This window comes from Lepidochelys kempii, chromosome 18 (assembly GCF_965140265.1).
Source record: "Lepidochelys kempii isolate rLepKem1 chromosome 18, rLepKem1.hap2, whole genome shotgun sequence".
Classification (NCBI taxonomy): Eukaryota; Metazoa; Chordata; order Testudines; family Cheloniidae; genus Lepidochelys; species Lepidochelys kempii.
This window is the reverse complement of record NC_133273.1, coordinates 2,719,723-2,731,887: the sequence shown is the minus strand read 5'-3', so window position 1 is coordinate 2,731,887 and position 12,165 is coordinate 2,719,723. Positions and strand designations below refer to the sequence as shown.

General features: G+C 61.1%; 2 protein-coding genes across 4 annotated transcripts in view; one reads left to right on the top strand and one right to left on the bottom strand.

The window, feature by feature from the left end:
* Positions 1-3,596, top strand: part of HSPG2 (heparan sulfate proteoglycan 2) — a 194,685-nt gene extending 191,089 nt beyond the window's left edge. The window contains 3 exon segments of the mRNA XM_073316403.1: positions 436-519; positions 835-938; positions 1,616-3,596. Coding sequence (XP_073172504.1) covers positions 436-519; positions 835-938; positions 1,616-1,788 — 361 coding nt within the window. The 3' untranslated portion in view covers positions 1,789-3,596.
* An 892-nt stretch (positions 3,597-4,488) lies between these two features.
* Positions 4,489-12,165, bottom strand: part of LDLRAD2 (low density lipoprotein receptor class A domain containing 2) — a 29,188-nt gene continuing 21,511 nt past the window's right edge. The window contains exons 2-5 of one of the 3 annotated variants that reach the window (XM_073316737.1): positions 9,247-9,753; positions 7,191-7,334; positions 6,700-6,840; positions 4,489-5,226 (exon numbers count right to left, since the gene is read on the bottom strand). In XM_073316737.1, coding sequence (XP_073172838.1) covers positions 4,991-5,226; positions 6,700-6,840; positions 7,191-7,334; positions 9,247-9,753 — 1,028 coding nt within the window. In that variant the 3' untranslated portion in view covers positions 4,489-4,990. Of the gene's footprint in view, positions 5,227-6,699; positions 6,841-7,190; positions 7,335-9,246; positions 9,857-12,165 lie in introns of those variants that run through there. The other 2 variants (XM_073316736.1, XM_073316738.1) reach the window with 2 other exon arrangements.

Genomic DNA, 12,165 nt, shown 5'->3' with positions numbered 1-12,165 from the left:
ACCCACCTTCCCCCTGACCCAGGACCCCAGATCCACCTCTCCCTGGAACCCCAGACCCACCTTCCCCCTACACCTGGGACCCTGGACCTACCTGCAGCCTGGATCCACATTCCCCCTGCCCAGGATCCCAGACCCACCTTCTCTCCCCACTTCTTTCATGTCAGATCCACTCTCCCGTCTCTGAGACCCTAGACCCCCCCTCCCGAGCCTCACCCCCAGGGTCCCAGAACCACCCTTCCCCGGTCTCCCCCAGACCCCACTGCCCCAGAGCACTGGGCGATGCAGACACTGCTTGCCCCCCCCCCCCCGGCTAGTGCTGGGTAATGGGTGGATGCTGTTGTTTCCCCGCCTCCCCCCCCTCGTCCCCCCGAGCACTGGTTTATGCGGACGCTGCCCCCTGGCAGTGGGTGCTAATACCAGCTGTTCTCCCTGCAGTTACCAGCTGGGCAGCGGCGAAGCCAACATCGTCTCTGAGGACCCAGTCAATGATGGAGAGTGGCACAGAGTGACGGCCGTTCGGTGAGGGGCCCCAGGGCTTCGCTCAGCACCGTCCTACAGCCAGACATCCCCCTGGGAAGGGAAGGGGAGGGAGCCATCCCACTGCAAGGCAGCCCTCTAGCTATTCTGAAAGGGTCCTTAGTCCCGGGCTCCCCCTGCAGAGGGGCTGAGCCAGGCTGCAGCCTGGAGCCGGGGAGCCCAGTGGGGTGGCAGGGGAGTCACTGGTGTCAGTGGGCGCAGCTCCCCCATGGTCGATCATCCTGCCCCCTCACTCCCGGCTGGGATGGGGGCTGGCCCTGGACGAGCCTGGCTCACACCTGTCTCTGTGTCCTGCAGGGAAGGCAGGCGGGGCTCCATTCAGGTGGATGGCGAGGAGCTGGTGAGCGGGGAGTCACCAGGCAGCAACGTCATGGTGAACACCCAAGGCAGTGTGTACATAGGTGAGGCTGGGCTGGCGCCCTGGGGACCTGCAGGGCACGAGCGGACGGGCTGTGTGGGACTTGGGAGACCTGGGTGTACTTGGGGAGGGGGAGGGGAGGAACTGGGGCTCTCCCCTGCCCCTGCCCGCTAGCTGGGCCCTCCTGCCCAGGGACCTAGTGCCCAGGAGCCCTGTCTGAACCAGCACCACCGCTTCTGGAACAGAAGAAGGAGTGAGAGGGCTGCCAGGCCGGGCACTTCCCATGGCGGGATGGGGCCAGCGGAGCCCAGGTGTGTCACATGGTGCGATTCTGCACACTCACGGGTTTGGGATGCGCTGAGAGGATCGTGGTCACTTGGGGAATTCCCATAAACCCCCCTCCCAAGAAGGGAGAGAAGGGTCTAGTGATTAGAGCAGGGAAGGGGAGGGGGTTCCATCCCCAGCTCTGCCCCTCGCCCTGTGTGTGTCCTTAGCTCGCTCCATGCCTCGGTTTCCCCACCGCTCCATGTGAACAGGACGTAAGAGCTGCCGTGCTGGGTCTGACTCAGTCCGTCCAGCCTGCTCTCTGACAGGCCATGAAGAGCAGTGGGCCATGTGGAGTGATCCAGTCCCGGCTGTGGCCATTGGAGCGCTCGGGACAGCCTGGGGCTGCCCCCGGCAGTGTCTTTGGGAGCTGACTGTTTCTCCTCTCGTCCCCAGGAGGCGCTCCTGCCATCCGAGCCCTGACCGCCGGCAAGTTCCGCTCCGGAATCACAGGGTGCATTAAAAACCTGGTGCTGAGCCACGAGCAGCCGGGCCAGCCGCCGCGGCAGCCCATTGACTTGCAGCATCACTCGGAGGCGGGAGTTAACATGCAGGAGTGCCCCTCATAGGCTGGCTGCCACCGGCCCCGTCCGCCGCCGGCCCCGTCCGCAGGCCGATTGGGGGACCTCGGCTGCTTATTATTACGATGATTCATTTTTGTAAAGAAACCCAGAGGAAAATGGAGCTTCGCTGCTACCCCAAGCGAGTGGGGGAAGGGTTTGTTTGTGTGATTGGCGCGTGGCAGCAGGGGGCAGCCCCGCCTCCCGCCAGCCCCACGGGAACGCGGACCCTTCGCACCTGAGGAGACGGTGGATTTGACCCAACCGCCATGGGCCCGTGGCCATAGACAGCCGGGAGCCCAACCCAGCGCCAGCCCCTCCACGTCCTGCCCAGCAAGGGCCCCACGGGATGGGGAGCCCACCCCTCTGCCTTCCAGCTTCAGCACTCGGAGCATGTGCCCCTGAGCTGGGCGGGACGGAGGGTGCCAGCTGGCTCTGCTGTGCCCCATGCCCGCTGAGGGATGGGGGTCTGGGGAGACGGGGCATCTTTTCTCCTCTGGGGAGAGATGGGATCCACATTCATCCTTCCAGAGTTAGGAGAGTGGGATCGAAGTCACAGCCCACTTTGCAGGTGGCATGCCTCACCCCGCTCGGGGGGAATCGACAGGAGAGCCTGCCCCCTCTCTCCGGGAGCAGTGAGGGGGCAGGCAGGGGGCTCCCAGCCTGGTCACCCCCACCCCCTCCATTCCATGGGCCAGCACTACAGGAGCCAGCAGGCCAGGGCAGGGGTTCCCACCAGGATCTGGTCTGTTTACACTGGCCGTCCCCATTGCCTCAGCCACACTCCAGCACCCGCACCACGGCTGCCCCAAGCCACTAGCTGAGCTGTCTCCCTAGACCCTCACCCGGAGGGTCATGCCCGCAGAGCAGGAGGGCAGGGGCAGGCTCCTGGAGGGGCAGGCCCCGGGAGCGACAACAGCTCATGCTGCAGGGTACCCTGGCCAGCATCCCGCATGCACAGCTGGGGGCCCAGGCATGACGGCAGCCCCATGGCTCACTCCAGGGCCCCACAGAGAGACCAGTGGTGGCGGCAGGAGCATCCCAGGAGCAGAGGCTGTTACGTGTCCCTATGGGCAGCAACGCAGACCAGCCCTCAGGGCTGGATTGGGACCCCCCCCAAAGATCATTCCTCCCCAGTCAGACGGGCGGACAGACGCAAGTGCCTTACTAGCAGCAGGACCCTCTGGGGTCTGGGCTGCCCCTATTCACCCAACAACCATTGGGCAGACCCTTGAAAGCTGCCCACCCATTCCCTGCCCTGCCGTGCCTGGCAGGGGGCGTTCCCTGCTCTGGAGCCGTCTGCTCACAGGACAATCTTCGCTCACTGCTCTTGCCGGCTCTGCCAGGTCCAGAACTGAGCACTCACCCAGCGCCGAGCCCTGCAAATCGCGCCCCCGACTGCACTGGCTGGAGCTTGCCCAGCACCACATAGTGGGACAGAGACAACTCGGCCTAGGCAGCGGCAGGCTGGGCAGATCAGCCCACTGCAAACAGCCCTTTGCCCCAGCCCACCACCAGCTCCCTGAGCAGAACCGGGAGCTCCAAGGGCACCGGTTCTAACAGAGCCCAGCCAATGTCACCTCTCTGCCTTGAGTGACGTCCCGCCCTGGAGCAAGGTGCCAGCACACGGCACAGGTCCCGCTGCCACTGCCCTGCGTTGCCCTTCTCTCCGGGGCGGCTGCCACCCCAGAGACCGGCAGGGAGCCGGGCTGCTTGTGTTCCTGCCATTCAGATGGCGTCCTAACGCACCCAACCCCAGACCACGTCCGGCTCGTGCTGTTTCACTGGATTCTTATTAAACGACAAGTAACGCCTGAGCTGTCTGTCGGAGGGTGAGCTGCACCTCGCCCCGTGTGTCTGCTTCGGGCGCCTGCCAGCCGGGCCAGGACTCAATACAGGGGGTGTTAGCAGTTGTCCCATGGGTCCCTCTTTGTTAACGAGTCACCAAACAGCTGCCAGTGAGGGGGCAGGCAGGGGGCTGGATGCAGAGTCTGGCAGGGCCCCACCAGTCCTATGGGCCCATTAAGCCGAGCCAGCACCTGGTGGGGCTTCATGGGGGAGTGTGATGGGAGCCAGGCGAAGGCCACGCTCCTCTTCCACTGGCTGGGGAGCAGCGTTTCCCTTGGGGTGTTTGGGCTAGGGCCCTGGCCCCTGCTGGACCTGCCAGCCCTGCTTGCCCCCGTCCCAGAGCCTCCTTTGGGGAGCCCAGCTGCAGCCGGATGGAGCCGGTGCTGTTTGTGCAGGAGCTGGGGGAAAGCCCCAGGGCCCCTTTAGCAGAAGATGGGGGTTGGTCACTGTTCCTAAATAAGCCGTGCTGAACCAGCCCGGTGCCTGGCTTCCCAGCCTCAGCCGGGTCATGCAGGGGGCAGCAGTGGCCATTGGTGTCGGCTCTCCTGGGCCTGGTTTCCAGTGGGGCCGAATGCCGGCAGCTCCTGGGGCTGCAGAGGAGTTCGCAGGCTTGGAGCTGCTGCCAAATCTGGCCCCCAGCACAGACCGGGCACCTGGAAAACAAGGTGCCCCAAAGCGTCTGCTTGTGACAAGGTGGGTGCAGCACCCCAGGAAATGGCCAGGCCTGGTCACCCCCAAAGCTCTTGCAATAGCATGACCCCAGCAACACGGGCCGTCCTAGTGATGCCGCCCAGCCCTCCCCGCCTGCAGGGCCAGCTCAGGGCTGGGCGCACACAGCTCCCAAGCAAAGGGTGGGCTTGTTTTATTAGCGCTGGGCTCACATCCTCCGCCAGCTGCACCCCACAGGGTGGGACAGTGCGTTTGGTGCGGCAGGCTTCACAACAACACTCACAGGCCGATCTGGGGGGCACGCGGCCTGCCCCCAGCCGCGCCGTGCTCAGAGGCCGGGGGCCAAGCCCCACCCAGGCCAGTGACTCCGTCGCTCCTTCCACCACCCGCAGCGCTCACTGGGGCAGCTCCCGGGCCCCCGAGCAGCCCTCTGGGCCCTTGTGTTTTGGAGGCTGCCGCCTCTGGGGGAAGGCACATGGGGCCTGGCCCGTGCCTATGGGAGTGGGCAGGGGGGGTAGGGGGAGCTGCCCCATCCCCTCTCATCTCCCCCCACCCACCCCACCAAGCCAGCAGAGGGCACGGGCAGGAGAGGTCGGATCCCTGCTCCTCCGGCCGGGGGGAGGCCCAGTGCCCGCCCCCAGGCAAAGATGGCACGGCTGGCATCAGAGGGGCAGGTCGTCGCTGTGCTGCGGCGTCACTTTGCCGGAACAGCCCTGGTTCCTGTGGGCACAGCTGCGGGGGCAGAGCTGGCATGAGGCCCACACGGAGTTGCAGCCAGGCAGGAACCGGCAGGCCCCAAGTCTCCAGACAAACCAGCCAGGGGACCAGCAGCACCAGAGCAGGAGGGCTGAGCCCACGCCCAGCCCCAGGAGGATGTAGAGGGGCAGCAGGGAGCCCGAACTCCTCTCACCTGGAGAGGAAGGAAAAGGGCTGGGGGCAGTGAGTGCCAGGTGCCTCCCTTCTCCTCCCCAGCACTGCTCTGTGGCCGTCTCTGCCCCCAAACGCCCTCGACGTGCTGGAGCCAAAAGCAGACAACTCTGGCGAGCCTGTCCTGCCACAGGGTGGGCAGAGCCCAGGGGGCTCCCGTGCCCTCAGTGCCCCAGCCATGGGGCCACAGGGCCTGAGTTGCTGCCAGCCTGCTCCTTCTGCCATGTGGTGCTAAGCCAGCTGCACTGTGCATGGGGGCACGAGACACCAGGGACAGGGTGGATGCGGGCCGCAGGGGACAGCTGGCAATGCTGCATCACACGGCCAGGCGTTGGCCCTTGGAGGGTCGCTGTAGGGGGCACGTTGGGAGAGGAACAACACAGGTGCCTGTTGCAGGGCCCAGAGCCTCGGCGAGGGTCAGTGTGAGACAGCAGCTGATCTCCCACTCGCCTGCCGAGCCGCTACTCCTCGAGCCTGAGCTCAGAGCGGGGGGAGGAGGAACACACACGTAAACATGCCTGTCATCGCACACGCAGCCACCTGCCATTGCACGTGTCCATGCATGCACACATCATACACCCACCTGTCGTTACACACTTTGCACGTCATGGCACACACCTGTCAGTACACCCATTGCACACATGGACATACCGGTCATTACACACGCACACACCCCCGTCATTGCATACACCTGTCACCATGCACACACGTCTGTCATTGCACAGGGACATACACAGCTGCTAGGGCATATGCACACATGTAAACATGCAACTACCTGCCATTACACGCATATGCACGTGTCATGGCACATAGACACATACACGTCATTACACAAACCTGCACACAGGCCTTTCATTCCACACGTGCCATCATGTTTGTCATTATACATCCAGCTGTCGTTGCACACGAGCCCATATCTGTCATTATATACACACGTCATTGCATATGGACACACACCTGCCATTACACACACATCATCACGTGTCTGGCATGACACACACAGAGCTCTCGTTGCACACACACACATGCGCACACATCAGTCAACCCTTCTGCAAAGTGCTGGGGGCATCCTGGGCTTTGACCTCCCAGGAGCAAGCTCAGATTGGGCAGAAAGGGCCCTGGCTGCCCGCCGGTTCAGGCTCCCCCCGGGGCATGTCGCAGGGGCTCAAGCACCCACTGAAAATAAATAGGGGGTGCTCTGCCCTGCCCCCACTTGGCCTCTCCCCACCCCGAGGTCCCGCCCCTGCTCAGCCTCTTCCCCTGCTCGCATGGGGTGGAGGGAGGAGGGGACAGAGCAGAGCACCCACCGCCTGCGAGTGGGCGGGTCCCAGACCCTGGCCCTGCCCCAGTCCCCGTCTGTACCATGGGGAACAGCCCAGCCCTGCCCCCAGGGCACGCGGAGAAATCCATTAACAATGCCAGATGCTGAGCACATTTCTGGGCCAGGCCCGGGACTTTGCACTTGGACTTAGGTACCTGCTGCAGGCTTGTCCAGGGGCGCAGTGTCTGGGGCCAAGGGGTGGCTCTTCTCTGCCCCGGCACAAGCCGCCATGCAGGGGGTGACGCTGGCTGCAGGGCTGCTCACCAGCTGGAGAGATGCTGATGTGGGGAGGTGGCCTGCATGGGGGAGAGGAAGAGGGTGTAATTGCACCAGCTGCCAGTGCAGGCGTCAGCCCAGCAAAGAGCCCCCAGGCCAGGAAAACCCTTGGAGGGGAGCAGCCCTGAGCTCCTGCTGCCCCCTCCCACCCCAGCAGCCCTTCCCTGGCAGCTGCCTCACTAAAGGCCTCAGAGCCCCCCACCTCCCCGTCCGTTTGCTCCCCCGTCCTCCCATCCAGAATGCTCCCCCGCGCTCCCAACTGCACCAGGCAGGATCGGGCCCATATTTTCCAGCCCTCTTGTCCATTACTGCTCTCGGGGGCACTCCCTCTCCCCCGCCCTTGCCCTGGGTTCTCCCCACCCGCACTGACCTCTGCACTTGGCAGGGGGGTGGGCCGCCTGGTCCGAGCCGTCCCCGCAGTTATCGATGCCCATCCGGTCACACACCAGGCTCCTGGGGATGCACTTGCTGTTCCGGCACTGGAAGTACGGCTCCTCGCTGCACTCCATGAAGCCTGAAATGGAGATGGCCAGCACTGACAGCGTGGCTGGGAGCAGCTGGGAGCATGCACTGGCATGGGTACGTGACTCAATGGCAGAGAGGGAAACGTGACCAAGCTGCCAGGCTCCCGGGGATGAGGTGTTTAGGGTGCAGGAGGTGGCTCAGGGCTGGGGCAAGAGCTTGGGGTGTGGGCTCTGGGAAGGCGTTTGAGTGCAGGAGGGGATTCTGAGGTGGGGGAGGGGGGTGGGGCATGGGAGGAAGTTTGGGAGTGGGGATCTGGCTGGGCAACACTTACCTCAGGCAGCTCTCGGAAGCAGTCGGCATGTCTGGCTCCTAGGCAGAGGGGCCAGGGCACTCCGTGCGCTGTCTGTGCCTGCCGGCACCTCCCCCACAGCTCCCACTGGCCAATGGGAGTTGCAGAGTTGGCACTCGGGGCAGGGGCAGTGCGTGGAGCCCCCTGGCTGCCCCTGTGCCTAGGAGCTGGACATGAGGACTGCTTCCAAGAGCTGCGCAGAGCCAGGTCAGGCCTGGAGCCTGCCTTAGCCCCACTGCGCCACCAACTGGACTTTTAGCAGCCTGGTCAGTGGTGCTGACCGGAGCTGCCAGGGTCCCTTTCCAACAGGGTGTTCCAGTCAAAAACTGGCAACCTTAGCCATGCCGCAGAGTTTCAGACCCAGGCTCTCTGCAAGCTGGGGCCCTGCCTGGGGCACTGCAAGCAGGACCTTAACACCCCACTAGCCACAGGTGAGACAGCAGGGCGAGCATGCCAAGAGGCTAAAGGACATGGCAGCACCTACTGCTCTGGAGGGGAGATGGCCTCTCCTGTCAGGGGGGCGGCATCAGAGCAGCGGGGGTGTCTGACCAGGGAGAATGGCCTTTGGTTTCTCTTGGAACCACTGGCTCTGGGGCCTGGCAGTGACCACTGAGAGCGGAGCCAGGCTATCGCGCCACCAACGCCCTGCTCACTGGCATCAGGGGCGGGGCGTCACTCATCTCAGCAGGGCCATGAGTTCACCCTGACTAAAGGGCTCTTTGCAGGGCTAGAAACCCTGGGTCTCAGAGCCCGAGACAGTCGGCACAACCTGAAGACCTGAACTACACTGGCCTCAGTGGGGGTGGGGGTGGGTGTGACAGAGAGAGCGAGAGAGCGTGAGGTTGCATGTGAGAGGACATGTGCAACCTTGTGTGAGATGGGGGTGGGTGTGCACACGCCCACGTGCGCAAGGGTGTGTGTACAGGAGCGTGTGTGCAGCTGTTCATGTGCAGCCTTGTGTGAGACTCTGGGTGCGTGCACGCAGGCCTGTGTGTGTGGAAGCATTTGTGCAGCCTTGTGTGAGACGCGGTATGCGTGTGTCTGTGTGCAGCCGTGTGTGTGTGTGTGTATAGGGGTGTGTGCAGACAGCGTGTGTCCAGGAATATATGTGCAGCTGTGCGTGGGGGGCCTAGGCACACGTCATTCTGTGTTCCAGGCAACTGTGGAGTCCCTGGCAAACAGGTGCGTTTTCCCCGTGCCCTGATGGGTGTTCATCGCCATCACACGCGCTTGCGGCCAAGCCCATGTCACTCCTGATTCACCCCCCACCCCGCCAATCAGGTGGCCTTTGGAATCTGCACCCCCTGGGCGTTCATGGGCCAGCCCTGCCTCTGCTCCCCGGCCTGCACCTGATCCAGCCACCCCAGGACAAGACTCCTGTACAGCCTGGCGGGGATTCAGCAGGCGGCACAAATACTCAGTTTATTTCCTCCACTGAAGCCCTTTGCCACATGTGCCCTGGCCCCGTGACGGCTGGTGACCGGGCCCCAGGGCACAGCTGGCATTGGTCTCCAGGCAGGCGGCGGGGGCTGGGCAGCTGATCTTTGGGCTGGACACTGTGCTTGTCTGGCAAGGTCCTTTGGCTCGTGCCCCTGCACGTGTTGCACCTCACCCAGTCGGAAGGATGTAAAATCGCCGACGAAATCCACCCGGGGCTGCTGCCCCCGTGTCACCAAGCGGAGGGTCAGGTAGTTCCCGGTGGACAGGATGGGCCTGGGGATGCTCTTCCCACACAGCGGGACCCCCAGGGGCTCGGCAGCACGACCTCTGCCATCATAGAACTGCACATACGATCCAGCATTGCAGGGATCCTGAAGCTCCCAGTCTCCACCAGACGAGGTCTGTCCAGGCCCCCTTTGGCTGGGCCGGCTGGTCTCTGGGGGCAGAGGCGCTCCGGTGGCAGTGGGTGGGGGCCTGCCGCTGGGGGCCAGGCGCAGCAAGCTGTACACCAAGAAGAATCGGAACTGAAACTGGACTTTGTCTTTGGGCGACGCGGCCTGCATGGTGAGGGAGCAGTCTGTCCCCGTGGCCACGAAGTAGTAGCGCCGGGAGTCCCTGTGCGAATTGATAATCAGCCCGTCGTCTCTGATGGTCAGGCCACAAAAATCCACCAGGTTCACTGAGGCGGGGGAGAGAGAGAGAGTTGCCACCCGAGCCCCAGCAGGATGTGCAGCCCCTGAATCCCAGTGCCTCTGTCCCTGCCTCGGGAGACGGCAAAGCATGGAAACGGCCCTGGGGGGGAGCCGGCTCGTCCCCGCCTAGCGCCCAGCTGCGCTAACAACATGCACCAGCTCGCACGGCTGCGGCCTGCTCTGGGGACACACAGATACCGCCTTCCTCCTCTGACCCCAAGGGCCAGGATGCACAAACCCCACAGCAGGTAGGAAGGGGTTAAAGAGCAGCCATGGGATCGGGCAGCCCCGCCCTGCACACCTGTGACTGATGCCAGGTTTGGAGGAGATGCTTACCAGGGAGAAGCCCAGCTCAGAGGACCCCAGCCCTGGGAGGGCATCAGGCCTCTACCCCTCAGCTCCCAGAGGGAAGCCCAGCGGGTGCAGGACGATGGCCAGGCCGCTGGTGGGACAGGAGGCATGGTGCTGGGCTCTACTGCTGTTAGTTTGGTTTTCATGCTTTGCTGCCGCACCCCCTTGCTTGAAATGGTTTCCATCATTAACAGTTTGGTTTCAAGTCTCTCAGCACCCCCACTATAAAAACGGTTCCAGCACCCCTGGCTGTGGCAGCGGCTGAGACCACGAGCCTGGCCCCATGGAATATTTGGTGATATTGGACTTCTGAAAGAAGATCCAGTGCAATGACCTTAAGAGCCAATGCTGAACCATACAGTGTACCTACACCGTGCAGGATTCCTAGCCCATTACTTCATAAAGTGGAAACTGAGTTAAAGAGAATGGAGCGGCTTGGCATAATCAAGCCAACTGCATGGTGTGCCCCAATAGTACCAGAAATAAAGAAAAATAGAAAAATACAAATCTGTATGGATCTTAACAGTCTTAATGAATTAGCTGTGAGACAAAAATCTACCCTTCCACCACTGGCTGACTTCCTCCCCAAAATGAAAGGAGCTACAGTATTCTCCAAGCTGGATGCCTTGAGTGGATTCTGGCAAATTCCGTTAGCCACAGAAAGTGCTAAACTGACTACATTTATCAGACCCTTTGGGAGATTTTGCTTTGATTTTGCTTTTGGAATTGCCAGTGCACCTGAAATTTTCCAAAAAACAATGGCAGAATTGCTAACTAATGCAAATGGAGTTGTCGTTTCCATGGATGATATTCTGATATCCTGTCCTCACAGCAGATGGTAACTGGCTCCTCACAGTCAAAAGCTGGGCAGAGCACTCTGATAGTCTCCTGAACTGTCAATCCACTATGTCCAATGGAGCCATTGACTCAAGCCCGCAGTGTCCTGTCCTGGAGGGGCTAGCTGTGGACCTTTCTTTAGACAAAGTTACTAAGGCCATCAAGCAGCTGTTCAGGGGCAAGTCTCCACTCCTGGTTGCATTCCACTTAATGTGTACAAATGTGGAGGTGTTCACCTGGTCAGAAAACTCACCAACTTTTTCAAGTCTATATAGGAACAGGACACTGTGCCCCAGGAGTATAAAGATGCCTTCATAGTCCATCTATACAAGAGGAAGGGAAGCATACCTTGCAGTGAGAACCATCGTGGAATTGCACAACTGTCTATAGTGGGGAAGATCCTTGTAGTCCTCAGCAAGCTCATCTCTCACTTAGTGGACTCGGTGTATCCAGAGTCACAGTGTGGCTTTTGTCCTGGCCATGGCACCATGGACATGAGTTTTGCAGAGAAGGCTGGTGAACAGAACAAGGACCTGTACATGGTGTTTGCTGGCCTGACCAAGGCCTTCGGCACAGTGAATCACAAGGGCCTGTGGAAACTCCTCCATAATTTTGGCTGCCCAGAGAAGAGGATTGCTGTCATCTGCTCACTTCATGATGGCATAATGGGCAGGGTTATGGAGACTCATCAGAAGCCTTCCCTGTCACCAACGGCAATGGCTCTCAACCTTCCCAGACTACTGTACCCCTTTCAGAGGTCTGATGTGTCTTGTGTACCCCCAAGTTTCACCTCACTTAAACTACTTGCTAGTAATTATAAAATAAATCAATTAGAATATAAATATTGTACTTACATTTCAGTGTATATAGAGCAATATAAACAAGTCATTGTCTGCATGAAATTTTAGTTTGTACTGTGGGGGGAGATAGCTTAGTGGTTTGAGCATTGGCCTGCTAAACCCAGGGTTGTGAATTCAATCCTTGAGGGGGCCATTTAGGGATCTGGGCCAAAAATTGGGGATTGGTCCTGCTTTGAGCAGGGGGTTGGACTAGATGACCTCCTGAGGTCCCTTCCAACCCTGATATTCTATGACTTCACTAGTGCTTTCTATGTAGCCTGTTGTATAACTAGGCAAATATCTAGATTTTGATGTACCCCCTGGAAGATCTCTGCGTACCCTTGATTGAGAACCACTGACCAATGGCACCAA